Genomic DNA, 15,512 nt, shown 5'->3' on the forward strand with positions numbered 1-15,512 from the left:
CAGTTTCTTTACACTTGGAGAAATGGCATCTTAATAGGGATCTGTACTACCAATATCTGCTATTGCGGAGAGTACTGATACCATGAATGAAACAAGGCGGGGTATTGGGCTGATAATTGGTTTGGAGTGGTTGAAGGCTACAGTACATGGATAGCTGGATAGCTGGAAGCTAACATTGCTAACATTTACTATTCCCTTTTTAGCTCATGATTCAGCTGGAGAAACCAGTGTTGGCTGGGACCATGCCGGTGGTCTGGCCCACCATCCTTGATCTGGGCAGGGATGAGTGCAAAAGGATATTGCGCAAACTGGGTAGGCTTTAAATTGACTTCCTTTGTAAAAGATATCAGTCAAAATGTCACGGTCTTGTTTTTTTTTCTAATATTCAAATGAAGTTTGGCAACAATTAAAACTCTTTATGTAGTAAAACGCATCTCAATTGTTGGCGCTTTAGGATTCATAGGTCCCAGTTTAAATAAACGTGTTGTCCTTTTCTTCTCAGAGCTGGAGGCGTACGCCGGCGTCATCAGTGCCCTGCGGGCTCAAGGAGACCTGACCAAGGACAAGAAGGATCTGCTGGCAGAGCTCACCAAAATCCTCGGGTAAGTCCACCCTGCGGCTCCGCACAAACCTTCTACCAAGTACTTTACATAGCCAAAAATCCACAATTTCCTCTTCTAGCTTGATATTAACTTTTTCAGTGCCAAGCGTTATCAGAAAAGGCAAACTGCTGAACACATCAATTGCTTTTCTCTCCTCAGCATCTCCACCGAGCGGCACCGCGCCGAAGTGCGGCGGGCCGTCAACGATGAGCGCCTCTGCACCATCGCGTACCAGTGAGTGACTAACTATTTGGGGAAGGGGCCGCCGGCCGGAAAAGTCACCTTTAGGGGCCTCTCCGCAGCATGGCGGGTCAGAACAGCTCCTCCGAGTGGTCCATCGAGGGGCGCCGGCTGGTCCCGCTGATGCCTAGGCTGGTCCCGCAGACTGCCTTCACTGCCACGGCCAACGCGGTGGCCAGCGCCGCCGCCACTAATAATGCCTCCATGCTCTTGCCTGCTGAGACGGGGAACAAGGAAGGTGGGTTGGCGCCGCCTCGTGGACAAGCGGCCTCCTACATTCACATGCTGGCCCAACCGCTGCACCAGGACGTTGCCTCAGTGCAATCAATTCAATACATCTTGCGTTTATTACTTATTTTTTATTCCATTTTAGACAGCAGACACCCTTGCGTAATAATTCTAGTTTAGGGAGCGTCCAGGCTCAGCAGCATGTTTTAATATCTTAAAAGTAGATGTTTTCGACAGCAAATGCAGTTTTGCAAAATCCCAAATGTTAAACAAAAACATGCACAGGTCCCCATGGAACTTAAATTAAGAATTTGTGTTTTTAAATTCATATCATCCGTCAGATTATTGTTTTCCGTCAGATTATTATCATTTCCCCCCCATGTACCGATATTCTTTAACATTCTGAATATCAGACAATAATAGTGTAAATAACATGCAAAATCGAAACAATATTTACTCAAAGGCCTAAATGATGCAGTTTAAAGACCCATGAGAGGATTTAATGCTTGTAAATCATTGTGAACTCACAGTGCTGCCACCTAAATAGGCTAGGAATAAAAGAATAGATGAAAGCTTACCACATGCCGTAAACTCCACTCAGTTAACCCCCCTTGTGATTCTTAACTGTGAAGCAGCAGCAGAAAGCACACAAGGAGGGCTGCCTATCCCTATGTGACATCACCTGGAACAAAACTCTGTGATCTTTGTATGTGCTTGTGACATACGTTTGCTATTGCGCCACAACAAAGACCACTTCACCAGAAATTTCTGCACCATCCACAAAAGCAGACAAAAGTCACACTGGTACATATAGACAGGTCAAACCGGGCCATGTTAACTCATTCACTGCCAGCCCAACAATAGCCGACACACTTTTAAGAGCAAGGGCACATTTTAGAATTCCGTTAGAAGCAATATCTCTAGGCCTAGCCCGGTGTAAGAGTGCAAATCTATAAACAAAGTGTAGCCAAATGACTTGACAAGCTCCATCTTACAGCCCAGCATGCGTGACTCTTTCTGCGCAAACAATACGCTTGCCACATTATCGGGATGCCTTTTTCCTATCGCTCAAGATGATCAGAGCATTACCATGAAAATTGCCGTACAAATGCAATAAAAGGCAATCTTGTCGCTGTTTTAATCATGACTCATTTCCGATCCACGATAAACAATAAAGCTCTCAAGCGACCGGTAAAAAAAGTTGGGGACCCCCGGGCAACATGGCGTGCTGGCGCGACTAATCCATGACTGCCATGTAGCGGTGAATGTTGATCTTTCGAACTTGTATTATTACTATGCGCGAGTGACAAGACTCTCCTCCTCACAGTGGTAGTGTGTTACTCCTACACGAGCACAACGGGCACCTCCACCAGCTGCGCGGCAAGCGGCGGTGCCACGGGAATGGCCGCCAAGTCCCCGCGCCCACCTAGCCCCTCGTCCAGCGTTGTGGTGCTGCCCAGCGGGAGCACAGTCTACGTCAAAAGTCGGTCCGGTTTCGCCGGTTCAAGTGCTCCGTCAAACCTCTCGGTTAAAAGCGCCGTCTTTTTCTTGTTGCAGGCGTGAGCTGCTCCGACGAAGACGAGAAGCCGCGCAAGCGGCGGCGCACCAATTCGTCGGGCTCGTCACCGGTGCTGCTGAAAGAGGTGGCAAAGGTCTCGTCGCCTGTGGCCAAGCACATGGTGGCGGCGGGGGCGGGGCCGGTGGTGAGCGGCAGCCCCAAAATGAGCAACATCATGCAGAGCATCGCCAACTCGCTGCCGCCGCACCTGTCGCCCGTCAAGATAACCTTCACAAAGCCCACCATTCAGACCACCAGCACCGCCACGCAGAAGGTGGGCCCCCCCGGCAATGCAATCACAATAATAAGTTAGTGCTCATGCCAATGGGCATACGTGTCAAAAATTCTATGGAGCGTTTTGGGTTGGGAAACTACTGTTGTGTTGGTGCAGTATTCTAACAATCATGTCACGGTGAACCTATTCATTGGCAGGTGATCATCGTGACCACGTCGCCCAGCTCCAACTTTGTTCCCAATATCCTGTCCAAGTCCCACAACAATGCCGGCGTGTCCAAGCTGGCTTCCAGCGCCATCCTGACCACGCCCACCCCAAAGCAGACGCTGGTCTTTCCGCCAGTCACGTCCAGCCCCCCCGCCGTCACTGCCGTGGTGTCCTCGGCACCCTCGGCCGTCATGTCCACCGCCTCCGCCTGTGAGTGGCGCCGGCGCAAAGCTGCGCGCTCCATACCGCGGTGAAAATAACCGCCGTTTGATCGTTTTGCCCTTCAGGCTCCGCCTCGGCCGGAGTGAAGGTGGCCTCGGCCAGGCTGCCCTCACCCAAGACCCTGGTGGGCTCATCCACACAGATCCTCAGCCAGTTCCCCAAGCAGCAGTCGCCCAAGCAGCTGCAGGCGGCCGCCGTCGGAGCGTCTGGAGTGGGCCAGGCCGTCGCCGCCACCTCTCCGGGCCCCAAGCCCACCATTCAGATCAAACAGGAGTCCGGTAAGAAGCATATCGTAAAGGTATTTTGCATTGTGCGAATGCTTTCACGTTTCCAAATGACCATTTAAAATATGAGTGTAGTTGACCTCTCTTCAATGTCAGCTAACCAATATTTCATTTGTTAATTCATCTGATAATTTTTTCCCATTATTTCATGAAACAATTCTATCACAAGTTCTAATTTCTATTCCTGTATTCAAAAACATGGAAATGTCATATTGACAAATCACGGCTCAGCTGTTTTATGAGTTGTGTCATTACCTTAGCAAACTGATGTCATTCTCAGTGGACAAAAAGGGACAAAATGGCTGCTCCTTAAGATTTTGCTGCTGAATTCAGATTTCTCAAAACAAATATAAACCTGAGTACTGTGTTTGAGGCTTCATACAACTTATTGTGAATTAAAATACAGTATTTTGGGTTGGGTTCCCCTTTAATATTCTTTTTCCGTAAAAAAAAAATAAAAATAAATCCTAAAGTTCTGTCATTTCATTTTGGTTTCAGATCTCCAGAATTCATTGAAACGTTTCATGTTATTTATCCACTTATGCATCCATTCCAGCAAAGTGACATCGGTGCTTTTCATCTTGTCTGCATAGGGGTGAAGATCATCACGCAGCAGGTCCAGCCCAGCAAAATCCTGCCCAAGCCGTCGTCGGTGGCCCTGTCCAGCAGCAGCTCCTCCCCTATCATGGTGGTCAGCAGCAACGGCGCCATCATGACCACCAAGCTGCTCACTCAGCCCACAGGTAGCCAGTCCGTCTGAGGAAAATGCAGCCGACGTAAAGTTGAAAAGAATTTGTGCCCCGGCCGGATCCAAGCTTTAGGAAAATCCTCCGTACTGAAGGTGCAGCTTTGTGCTTACAGCCAGCCAGGCCACCTACACGCGGCCCACCGTCACGCCAAACCTCGGCGCCCGCCTTTCAGCCTCGGCCGGCGGCGCCACCTACGTCAAGACCACCAGCGGCAGCATCATCACGGTGGTGCCCAAGTCTTTGGCCACGCTGGGGGGGAAGATCATCAGCAGCAACATTGTTTCCGGTACGTTTTGTCAGCCCCGAGAGAAAGAATACACTCGCCGACGTGACTATGAATGAGACCGTTACCATAAAATTTGAATAAGTATAGCTACAATTGTAACCCTTTTAAGATTAACAAAAAAACTCAAACAAGCAACTTTTTTGAGCAACTGAAACAGTCTGATGCTGTAAAAAGAAATATCAACTCAATAAAAATAAATGATGTCGTTTACAAATATTCTATAAAAGCATGTCCACCTTTGCATCGCTTCCACAGGTACCACCACAAAGATCACCACCATCCCCATGTCTTCCAAACCCAATGTGATCGTGGTGCAGAAAACCAGCGGCAAAGGGGCCACCATCCAAGGGGTTCCTGGCAAGAACGTGGTCACCACGCTGCTGAACGCCGCGGTCAGTCCAACGCGCATTGTTGCATAACCGTGTGGAACCTGTTAAGGAGCAAAAATCCAGGCCTGAAGTCAATTGTTGAATGACTTGTAATTCAATTCCGTTGTGAGCGCGGACCTAAATGAATCATGCACGTTTAACATGAGGGTCGCATGAGCTTTGACGAGGCATCGTTATAACCGACTTTGTCCGCCGGCCGCAGGGCGAGAAGAGCCTGCAGGCCGTCCCCGGGAGCAAACCGGCCATCATCACCGCCGGCAGGCCCATCACCAAGATGATCGTCACGCAGCCGAAAGGCCTGAGCGCCGGCACCCCTTCAGCCGCCACCAAGATCATCCCCACCAAGATCGTGTACGGCCAGCAGGGCAAGACTCAGGTCGGATCCCGTCACCGTTTGCCCTCGCCCAGGTCAGCGGGCGCCGCCGTCACGCACATTCGTCCGTCCGCGCTGCACGCAGGTGCTGATCAAGCCCAAGCCGGTGTTCCAAACGGCCGCGGTGAGCGAACAGACCCGGCAGCTGGTCAGCGAGACCCTGCAGCAGGTCGCCCGCTCGGCCGACGCCGGCCCTATGACCGCTCAGGAGGCCGCGGCCAAGGACGAGTGCGTCGCCGCCGTGGAAAGCGCCGCCTCGGCCGGGGAAACGTCACACGGTAGAGAGGAAGCAAGTGGCAAAAAAGGCGGTCTTTATAACGGCCCGCCCTTTAGTCTTTTCCTTGGTCCCCCTAGCTGAGGCGCAGGCCGTGCTGCACGCGCTGGCCTCCCGAGAGCAAGAGTGGACGGAGCAGGAGGTGGCGGTGGAGTCCGCGCCCGCTGTCATCTACCAAGAGGTGACGCCCGCCGAATCTCAGTCGGCCGCCTCCACCATCAAAGCTCTGCTGGAGCTGCAGCAGACCTCAGGTAAGTGTGCTGTCGTGGAAACGGCGTGTGAAAGAAACCTCACAACCGTCCGCGTTTAGTGAAGGAGAAAGGCGAGCCCAAGGCCCGGCAGCACGGCCACATCGACCTGAGCCAGATGGCCGTGCCCATCCAGCTGGGCCAGGAGAAAAAGAGCGCGACGCCCGGCCCCGAGGCCCAATCGGGCGCAGATGCCCCGCTGATGAGTACGCCCCCCTCCCGGCCGCCATCCCGCATCGCTTCCCTCTCCTAACGACGCGGTCGCCGTTTTCCTCGCAGGTATCGCGAGCAAGGCGGATGCTTTTATGGAGGACGACGTACCCGCGGCTCCCTCCGATCCTTGCAAAAGCCTCGGCCGGGTGGCTGCAGCCGCCCCGCCCGTAACCCCGGTGACGCACGTCAACGTCAGGGTGAGGAGAACTCTTGCCACCGTCACGCTTGGGAAAGAAGTTAGACAAATGGCCACAATATTGAAAAAGGCAACTGTAGGTATGCTCGTAGGTTTATCGACGCAGGGTGTCTATTTAGAGTTGCCGTTTACTGGTGTTATGCGAATGCAGCACGCGCACTACGGCGTCACAGAGATCATACTTTGGAAGCACGCTAGAAAGTGAGCAAATACAAATACAATTCGCCATTGGTTTCAGTGAATGATTGCGTGGAATTTACTGTACAGTATAAAAGGCCAAAGCCCCCCCAAAAAGGCAATTTTTCCAGGAATATTTGAAACCTTCAATTACCAACACCAATGACACCCATCAATATCAAATTGCAGGACCCAACTCTGTTTTTTGTTTTTGTTTTTGGCCTATTAATTAAAAATATTTATAGTCCATAAAATAGCATTTGTTTCCACCCAATCCTTTTCAGTAGGTGTCATTTATATGCGGACTTTCTCTAATGACAGGCTGGCCTGGTACCAATTTCCTGCTATTTGGGTTCAACAGTAAATACTGGACATTGTTCTGGTTGTCGTAATGCATTGCGTGGCGCAATGAATAATGTTATAAGGACATTCATTCTTGCCATATGCGTTTGTGTTACTAGTAGTTGCAAGGGTGTCATCCATTATTTATCAGTTTTATTTGTTTTAAGTTTGACTTTGATTTTGTGCAAAGTAGTCCCACCCAGGTCAATTTACTGCACAAGTTCCTCGCTTGAATTGCAAAGATTTGATTTGTTTTGAACGACCGGTCGGCACGCCGAGGTCGTCGGGTAGTCGGCCCGTTTCGTTTTGAAGCAGCCGTCAACGTGATCTTTTGCGTGGCAGCCTTCGGATGGTAAAAGCGAGTCGGCGTTGGAGGTGAGCGAGCCGGAAGGCGACACGCTGGACCCTCAGACTGGCTTGTTCTACCGCTCCGGCAGCCAGGCGGACGCCCCCAAGCAAGCCGTCGCCGGCCAACCGGAGCAGGGCGTGGCTCAAGCTCCTCCCCCTCCTCAACTGCACAGTAAACCTCAGCTGAGCCAGCCTCCTCCTTCCGCCTCCTCGTCCTCGCCGGCCAAGAAGCTCCCCAAACTGCGAGAGCAGAGTCCGGCCAAGCCTCAGGGCGCCTCGCCCTCCCCCGTCACGCCTCAGCTGCCCAAGCTGCAGCAGGCGCCCACCTCGCACCACAGGCCGCTGCACGCGCCCATGTCGCACCCCCCGCCGCTGCAGGCGCACCACCCCGTCGCCGCCGCCGACAAGGCCTCACCAGCACAGGTCAGTCCTAGCGCACATCGGCAATTGGCTAAAAATGTGCTACTTCGCGACCTGTCTTCAATGATGCGAAAGATATTTCTTCACTCGACTATCCTCAACAGTGCCAGGCATTGCTGCTCACTGATAGCAGTCCATATAAAACTTAACAAGGAAAGGCCAAGTCACAAAAACAGCGTTTAGCAAGAAGTTGTTTCATGTTCCAATTTCCAAACTAAATTAAGCTAATTCAACGTTTTGTCAATGTGCAAAATAAAACAAAAATATATAAATGATAAAAACAATAATATTTAGTTTCAATTTTATTAGATTTTGTTCATGAAAATGTAATACAAAAGTGACTGTGTGTTGTCCCGTGTTGGAGAGTAGCAGCCAATCATCACGCAGAGCGCCACCGTCACCAAAATCACCTTCGGAGCCGCCCACCACCACCCGCAGCAGCAGCAGGCCGCCCGCGCGCCCGGACCCGGCAGCGAGGGCGAGTCGGGCTCGTCGGCCGCGGCGGGAGACGAGGAGGAGGCGTCCGTGTCGGACATTCTCAAAATCTCCATGATGGAGGCCCAAATCGACCCCGGCACCGAGCCCGTGCTGGTGGACTCGTCCGCAGACCGGCCCCCCCTGGCGCCGGCCCTGGAGGCTAAACGGGCCGCCGCCCAGCACTTTGCCAAAGAGCGCCTGGAGGTCATCCAGGTATGTAGGCGCTCCTTTCCAAGACCCTCTGTTTCATTTTTCACATTTCACACACGGTTTGTGATGCCGTTTTATCATTTATTAATAATATGTTAACACCATTCAAAAATTAGCAATGACATCACAAAGGAAGCACTTGCATGACCCCAAAATAATTGTAAGTAAATTTACATGCTCAGAATAATCCCAAAATAAATATTATTGCTCCTGTGGACTTCTAAATGATCCCTGGATCACTGAAAATGTTAAATAAAAAGGTACAAATTAAAGCACCCTAGCTACATTCAGCGCCAATCCAATGAAATTCTTATTCTGTTCACTTCCCCAAGCAGACTGCGTTCCATAACCGAGCAAATTGAAGGGTTTAGGAGCATTTTGGGGGGAACGGATTAGGCTATTTCCATGTAAAAAGCGGCCTACCTTTGAAACGTTCACGAAATGACTTCGGGAACAAATTAATTTCGTACGTGGAGTCTCATTAAAGTCAATTCTTAAATCCGGGCGAAAAAATTCGAAGCTAAACCTGCATTATATGGAGTAATCCAAACGATGGTTTTTGCTGCGCTCAGGTGATCCCCCAGTACTCCATCGTGCCGGACTCCAGCCAGTCCAACGTGGTGGTAGAGCCCAGCGGCTTCTTGGAGATCACCAACTACACCAGCCAGCAGCTGGACGACGTTGACGACGACGACGACGTGGACAGCGGCAATGACGCCGGGCCGGCCACGCCCTAGTGCAGACCCCTCCCCCTTCCTTTCCCCACCCATTTTGTAAGCCAGACTTTTCTAAACTCTCGCGTTTGAACGCTTGACTTTTCAAAAAAGGAATGACAAAAAGGAATGATGTACAGTTTGTAAGATATCATAGTAAGTTGGCGTTTTATTTTAGCTTTTCTTTTTGTACCTTTTGAAAGTTCTCCAGAGGATTCGTGTCATCTCCAAAAATAAATGATCCAATTTGTGAAAGGCAACAAATTTGTTTTAGACTTGATCGATTACCAAAGCGTTAAAAGCTCATTCACATTGTAAGTAACTTTAAAGATCAACACTGACTTTTGTCCAAAATTAAAAATTAAGGTGGGATGAATTATTGAAGTTTTTTTTTTTTAAATCCAGATTGGTAAAGGGAAAATTGTAGCTCAAATTACAATTCCTTTTTTAAATTACAATCTTCTTTGAACATCTGATTAAACTGGGGGCACTTTAACCCCCCCTTCTCCTCCACACACCCAAATAAAAGTTTACCCAATATTTTTTTTTCTTTTACCCGGTAAGAGGAAACCTTTTATCTCCAAATATGGGGGGCAAAAAATGCGCAGCCTCATTTGCTCTCTTGACGTTAAAGCCTGTTATTCATTGCAAACATTTATTATCATTCTTCTTACACGTTTGTGATGCAAACAACAACACTGCCGCCAAGCCTCGCTTTTTGGAATGCACTCGGCACCTGATGCTGCTGTTGGAATGAAGAAACAAGGGAACCGAATGCGTGTGTGAGTATCGCCCTTTCACCCCCTCCCTCCTAAAAAAAAAAAGATGGCATTTTCCTCTTTACATTTATGGTCATTATAACAAAAAAAAAATGGGGGGGGTTACAGCGGAAATGGAACAAGGCATGCATAATAGTGCGACGTTGAGGATACAACATCCATGTACCATGTTGATGTACATTTCATACATTTGTAATATTGAGCCATTTTGGCTACTTTTTCATATAAAAAATATGCAAAAAAAAAATAGCAGGGTGAGCAAGGTGGGGTGTTGGTCCTTTCCATTTATTAACGCTGTCATAAAAGTAAACAAACGTGATGATTGAATAGAAATGCCATGTATAGAACAAATGGAAGCTTCCGATACGACGCTGGTGTACTGGAGGAGGGTGGGGGGGGAGGGGACATGTCCATTTTGCGCTAGGGAGAGGGACAAACAAATGTGTATGTAAGTGCAGAACCCAAAGAACCAATAAAAGTCTATTGGGATCGAGTTGTCGCGGTGGTCTTGGTGGCGGGAGGGCGCGGCCGTCCCCCCCGGCCGGCGCCCCGTTCAGTCGATGTACTGCGAGAGCCAGCGGAAGCCCTCGCCGTAGCCTTGGCGCTTCAATACGCTGCACATGTACACCTCCAGGGGTCTCGTGTTCAGCTCCTTCATGGGGATGGTGCCCTGCGGGTCGCAACTCGCCAAATTAAAACGCGCCACAGGCGTTTGTTGTTGCTTTTCCCGACGGCCGCTCCTCACCTTGCCCGTCGTCTGCCCGTACAGTCCAAACATTTCCCGCAGGCGCTCCTCGCTGATGGCCTCGGGCCGGTCGATCTTGTTGCCCAGGATGAGGATGGGCACGTTCCCGATGGTCTCGTCCGTCATCAGACCCTGGACGAAAGCGCGAGCTCTCAAAGGCAACGCCACCAAGACGGAAGGCCGCCCTACTCCGGTTTTACCATTTACACGGAGGCGGGTGGCGTAAATGTCCTTCGGCGAGGATAAACAACGTGTCTGTGAGTATCCTAATCGGTTGCGTTCAACTATACGCGGCTTGAAGGTCCGTTAGCCCGTCTAGGGAGTTTTGCACAGCTTGTTAGCGTAACGCTAGCTGGGCTTCTCTAGGCAAACCTTTGTGTTTTTAAACTATTGAAATTTGGGGGCAGCTTTGTTCAGACCGACGGCAATGCGGGCGCCGATCGACCAAGTACAGCTACCGCTAGTACTTCATCGTATGCAAAACTACTGTGGGCGCGGTCGTGACCACCCTGTAGCTCCGCCCCTGGGTGTTGGTACTCGCCCATCCCTATTTAGTTTGATCGTAAACTTCAATTGGGAGTGCTACTCCGGTTTGAAGCCTTTCCTTCTTGAATGTTATTTTTGTGGAGGAATACTCGCTGCCGGGCGTGACCTTTTGCAGTTCTCGTTTTGAAACGCGTTGGGGTGACTCACGTCAAGCTCGGCTTTGGATTCTGCCAATCTGAGGGCGTCGGCGCAGTCCACGAGGAAGACGATGCCGTTGATGGCGGGGAGGTAGTGTTTCCACACTCGGCGGGCTGCCGGCGCACAAAACCGGTTAAAGCGCGGGGCTGCGATTGGGCGCCTCGCCGATAAAAAGCCCGACCCACCTTGCGCGTGGCCTCCGAGGTCAAACGTGGTGAACGTCATGCCGGCGATCGTCAGCTCCTCCGAGGCTACGGGATAAGGAGGCGGGGGAGGGCGTCAGTGAAAAAGCCAAAGTAGCCGAATGCGGTTTTTTGATTTGCTTGCACTACTGACTGGGGTGTAAAGTAGGCACGTGCTGTCCCAGTCTGTCGTCTTTCAGCATGTGCAGTAGCGTGGTTTTGCCGGCATTGTCCAGGCCAAGGAACACCAGCTTGCCCGACTTCTTGTACAGTCCTACAAATAAACATTTTTTGGTTTTTGATGTGTGAAAACGGAAAGGCATACAAAAAAAACCCACAAGGAGGCTAAAATATTACATCGTTAAAACATCTTTCAAAATGCCTTTCCTTCTAAATGCTTGCAAACGGGAGGTTGAAAGGTACACAAATTTAGCCCATGTCAGGCTCATTTACTGCCATTCAAAAGTGGAAATATTGTCCACGCCGAAAATCTGCAACATTGAATAGCTGTCAATGTTTTTTTTCCCTTCCCACGAAATGAAAATTCTTCGAAACGGAACAGCCTTTGAGTGTGTGATAAGTTGGGTAATAAGGCAGGTTAATTAAAAAAAAAAAAACCCGGACACCAAGGGGTTCATGATGGCATGCGTTTCTAAATGAAGGTGACATCATAGCGTTACAAAACTTTTATTACCATCCCCTGGAGGATTTGAAGAAAAAAAAAAAATGTAAGCGCATGCTTTAGTGTACTAAAAGGGCTTATTGTACTGTTTGCGCACCCACGAGTCAATGTGTTGCGATGGGTGGCGCTAATGACTCAACGGTTCCCGTTGTGACGGGAGCACGGCGGGGCGCTCAACCTGCGCTACAGGAAGAACAGGACAGACCGAACACAGAGGACCGCTCGCTAGGTGGCGTCACGGATTTAAAAGACTCCAGGATGCCGTTTGAGTCTTGAATAGCGGTCAAGCAGGCACGGACCGATAAGCGGGTTAAATGTTTACTGTGCTGTTGTAAAGTCAAGCTTTCAATAACCACGATAAAAAAATTAAAAAAAAATCCACGGTACGGGACTCACCTAAAAACTGTAGTACGCTATTGAACCCGCTAGAAATCCAGTCTAATATGAAGGCCATATCGGGAGCTGTTCAATCCTGTGAAAACATATCAGACAATCCAAAATGATGACAAAAGCATTTCTATCATAAGCTTTCAAGGTTAAATTGAAATGTTTTGCCATGTACAGAAGACATCAAACATATTTAATATAAGTGTAGTATGTAATTGTTTACGCAACACGTCATGTGGGTTGTTGCACAGAAGAGTTTTAGGGTTTCACCTCACTTTTTAAATCCCGTTCTACGTAGAGCAGCTTATCGAGTAGCGAGCGCTAGCGTAGTGATGTAACACGTGTGGGGCTAAAGTGTAACGGGGGCAAAGGTCGCCACCACGTCAACTCGCAGCTGAGCTACACGGTGACGCCGGCTGCCGCTAGCTCTGTTGAAGCGAACGTGTTAATGAATGTCCAATTGAATACGGTCAACTACTAGCATAGTTTACACGTGCCTACTGGTGTGATGTTTCTTTTAAATTCTTAATTAAAGCCCGTAAAGTGTATAATGAGTGCAATTAGGATATTTAGTGGTTGCAAACGCCGAACTACGGAATGTGGTATTGCGAGTACTCCCCTGTACAGGGTAGATTTAAAAAAAAAAAAAAAAAAAAGCCAGGGACCAGCACAGTATTTTTTCAGGGATGGGCCTCTCATAAGTTTCATTCATTCACCCTCAGTGCATTTTTAATAATAAAAATAAATAAGCAGCGTATGAAAAGTGCAGGGTTTTTTTTTTTTGGTCTACCTGGGCTCACCTCAGCATCCTCACTGTAGTATTTGTGACATCTGAGCGTGTATGGCTTTAAAAAGGTAGCGTGACCCAGAGGAAACTTGCATTTCATACTCTTTGAAACTCTATTGCCACAAAGACTGTGTGAGGAATTTCACTGAGAACACTTTTTGATCTAGTAATGCAATGTTTTAACACTAATTTTAATATGAAGTGGCAGGAAATTTAATACAGAAGGTCCTTGTTTTACGACACTGTGGCCAATAGCAGACTTGTTCCCTCAGGTTATTTTAAAACTTACTGAAATTGACATTTCGGGGATATTAACACCACTCAACATACTTGATTTGACTTAGTAAGACAAGTAAAAAAACATTCTTATTAGAGCAGGATAGTAAATCAAATTCATCAATTATTTACTCATTTTATAAACACAAAATTTGAAAGTGTGCTGTAAACTCAGTGTTTTGCAATAGTAGCAGAATTCTGGACATGAGCAAGACATGTTTACATTAGTTATTAACAACTCTTTCAGTGGCATCCATGTTCAGACTCTCCTTTACTTTTAACATTTAAAAATAAATAACTGGAACTGAATGAGTTAATTGTGATATTTAGGCAAGTTACGATGTTAAGTTAACTTTGAAAGTAATTTCAACTCAGTATACGTTTTCGTCAATTGGATATTTTCCACAGTGTTTATTTTGGGTCATATTGCAGTTCTAATTCTTATTTACAATGCTGACCTAAAGTTATTGCAATCAAAACGAAAGGACGAATTTCCTCTCGTGAACACGCAAAAAACTTTAAATGAGGAAAAAAAAATCGTGGGTGCAACTTGGGCGTCACTTCGCAGTCCTACTGTCAACGTAGCACATCTTTAGTTAAATAGATGGACCGTCGAGGCAGCAACAAGACAATTATTTACTGGCGATTTGAATACCGTCATAAGACTATTTAAAAAAAAATACAGCGACAAATCAAGACGACTAGAGCTACTACCCTTTACGTTCCGGTGTGATCCCCGCCACGTCACACCGAGGATATGCCATTAAAAAGGATCATCTGACTATAACAACCCAAATAAGGAAGCATCTGGCAAAAAAAGAAGAAAAGAAAAAGATTAAACTGTGGGCTAACAGGGGAGCTAGCAGGAAGCTACTAGTTACGTGTCATTTTGTCCAAACGGCGACGTAGCATCGACAAGGCGCAAAACTGCTTAGCATCGGGATAACGCGGTGCGGGAGACCCAGTTAATAACAACGCCAAGAAAAATCTGCGTTGTTTTACAAATTCGCTCGCGATTTCCTTGCGAGTAATAGTCGGATCGAAAAGAGCGAAGTTAGCCCAACTTGACGTTAGCATTACTAGCTTAGCAATCGCGATGGCGAACGTTTCACGGTTCGATCGGGCAGACTAAGTGCGCGTCACTCGCCGGGAAACTTACTCGTTCTTCAGGCGTGGATTGGGTTGCCGAGTGCGTTGGCTCGTCTGGTCATGTGAATGTGGCACGGGGGAAATGACAAGGGGATCCCGCTGACAGCCAGCTCGCCCTCTCGCTCCTTCGATCGCTCGCCCGTCTCCCTTTTTTTCGTGTTTTGTTAACTGAGCCACGACACCGCAATGGCTTCTCCCGCTTCTTCTTCGAGTTTAACAGCGCTTTGCAAACCGTAAGAACGCACTACCGCCACCTATTGAGTTATCTTCCGCTGTTAAAAAAATACTCGTCAGTCATTCGTGTGAACTTGTCAAAGTTAAACCAAAACAAATTAATATAAGATTTAGGTGCACGTTAAAAATACTAAATACATCCACCCCGTAATTCCTGTTGTCGGAAAATGCGTTACTGAGACGGAACTATTTCAGTGCGGCACCAAGCCCCGTGTTATGTCATTTTATGACTTCAGCAACACATTCGTTCTTATCTCCATCCATCCATCAATTCCAACCCATTATTAACCAATTATTAACAGTTAAAACACGATAAGCCGTATTTGATTAGCTCATGTTATACTTAAAATTGAGCGTTAGAAGTGACAGTCCTTAGGGGGACCTATTTAACCGCCACACCCCCGTCCTTAAAAAAAAATCAACTAGTCACTTGAAACACATTGCAAATGTATTATTTACCGTGGAAAAGACACTACTAGAATTATTTTACTGTTGTAAAATTTTCCTAAGAATGCTAACGTGTATGTGGAATTTCTGCTGTAGCAATTACTGTTTTCCTACCCAAACGGATGCATTTCATCATTACATAATATTTTACATTATCATTGGTACGGAA

At 48.0% G+C, this 15,512-nt stretch overlaps 3 protein-coding genes across 6 annotated transcripts in view; 1 reads left to right on the plus strand and 2 right to left on the minus strand.

Annotated features, from left to right (window-relative positions):
- The window catches only part of arhgef12b (Rho guanine nucleotide exchange factor 12b), a 20,310-nt gene extending 18,582 nt beyond the window's left edge, over window positions 1-1,728 (minus strand). For 2 of the 4 annotated variants that reach the window (XM_088441594.1, XM_088441591.1), the window contains exons 1-2: window positions 1,649-1,728; window positions 885-1,056 (exon numbers count right to left, since the gene is read on the minus strand). The gene's annotated coding sequence lies outside the window, so the exon portion shown is untranslated. Of the gene's footprint in view, window positions 1-884; window positions 1,060-1,598; window positions 1,618-1,648 lie in introns of those variants that run through there. The other 2 variants (XM_088441592.1, XM_088441593.1) reach the window with 2 other exon arrangements.
- Window positions 1-10,158, plus strand: part of emsy (EMSY transcriptional repressor, BRCA2 interacting) — a 14,779-nt gene extending 4,621 nt beyond the window's left edge. The window contains exons 2-20 of the mRNA XM_088441595.1: window positions 204-312; window positions 503-602; window positions 762-836; window positions 905-1,080; window positions 2,398-2,553; window positions 2,628-2,902; window positions 3,061-3,280; window positions 3,358-3,570; window positions 4,170-4,319; window positions 4,438-4,611; window positions 4,867-5,003; window positions 5,203-5,376; window positions 5,459-5,651; window positions 5,728-5,898; window positions 5,958-6,101; window positions 6,175-6,305; window positions 7,166-7,594; window positions 7,961-8,281; window positions 8,851-10,158. Coding sequence (XP_088297721.1) covers window positions 207-312; window positions 503-602; window positions 762-836; window positions 905-1,080; window positions 2,398-2,553; window positions 2,628-2,902; window positions 3,061-3,280; window positions 3,358-3,570; window positions 4,170-4,319; window positions 4,438-4,611; window positions 4,867-5,003; window positions 5,203-5,376; window positions 5,459-5,651; window positions 5,728-5,898; window positions 5,958-6,101; window positions 6,175-6,305; window positions 7,166-7,594; window positions 7,961-8,281; window positions 8,851-9,015 — 3,510 coding nt within the window. The 5' untranslated portion in view covers window positions 204-206 and the 3' untranslated portion in view covers window positions 9,016-10,158. The remainder of the gene's footprint in view (window positions 1-203; window positions 313-502; window positions 603-761; window positions 837-904; window positions 1,081-2,397; window positions 2,554-2,627; window positions 2,903-3,060; window positions 3,281-3,357; window positions 3,571-4,169; window positions 4,320-4,437; window positions 4,612-4,866; window positions 5,004-5,202; window positions 5,377-5,458; window positions 5,652-5,727; window positions 5,899-5,957; window positions 6,102-6,174; window positions 6,306-7,165; window positions 7,595-7,960; window positions 8,282-8,850) is intronic.
- Window positions 9,605-14,887, minus strand: sar1b (secretion associated, Ras related GTPase 1B). The gene is made up of 7 exons (XM_088441597.1): window positions 14,673-14,887; window positions 12,460-12,535; window positions 11,536-11,655; window positions 11,385-11,450; window positions 11,209-11,312; window positions 10,516-10,647; window positions 9,605-10,440 (listed from the first exon to the last, which is right to left on the minus strand). Exons 2-7 carry the CDS (start codon window positions 12,515-12,517, stop codon window positions 10,324-10,326), a joined length of 597 nt encoding a protein of 198 aa, XP_088297723.1. The 5' UTR covers window positions 12,518-12,535; window positions 14,673-14,887; the 3' UTR covers window positions 9,605-10,323.
- Window positions 14,888-15,512: the final 625 nt, after the last annotated feature.

Source organism: Hippichthys cyanospilos, chromosome 18, assembly GCF_059441005.1.
Source record: "Hippichthys cyanospilos isolate Australia breed blue-spotted pipefish chromosome 18, RoL_Hcya_1.0, whole genome shotgun sequence".
Taxonomy (NCBI): domain Eukaryota; kingdom Metazoa; phylum Chordata; class Actinopteri; order Syngnathiformes; family Syngnathidae; genus Hippichthys; species Hippichthys cyanospilos.

What these genes read in the sequence shown, in the direction of transcription:
- sar1b (XM_088441597.1), bottom strand. Translation starts at nt 12,517, where the DNA reads ATGGCCTTCATATTAGACTGGATTTCTAGCGGGTTCAATAGCGTACTA. An exon ending in CCTCGGAGGCCACGCGCAAG is followed by an intron (nt 11,313 to 11,384) that starts GTGGGTCGGGCT and finishes GTGCGCCGGCAG; the next exon opens with CCCGCCGAGTGTGGAAACAC. An exon ending in ACGGGCAGACGACGGGCAAG is followed by an intron (nt 10,441 to 10,515) that starts GTGAGGAGCGGC and finishes TGCGACCCGCAG; the next exon opens with GGCACCATCCCCATGAAGGA.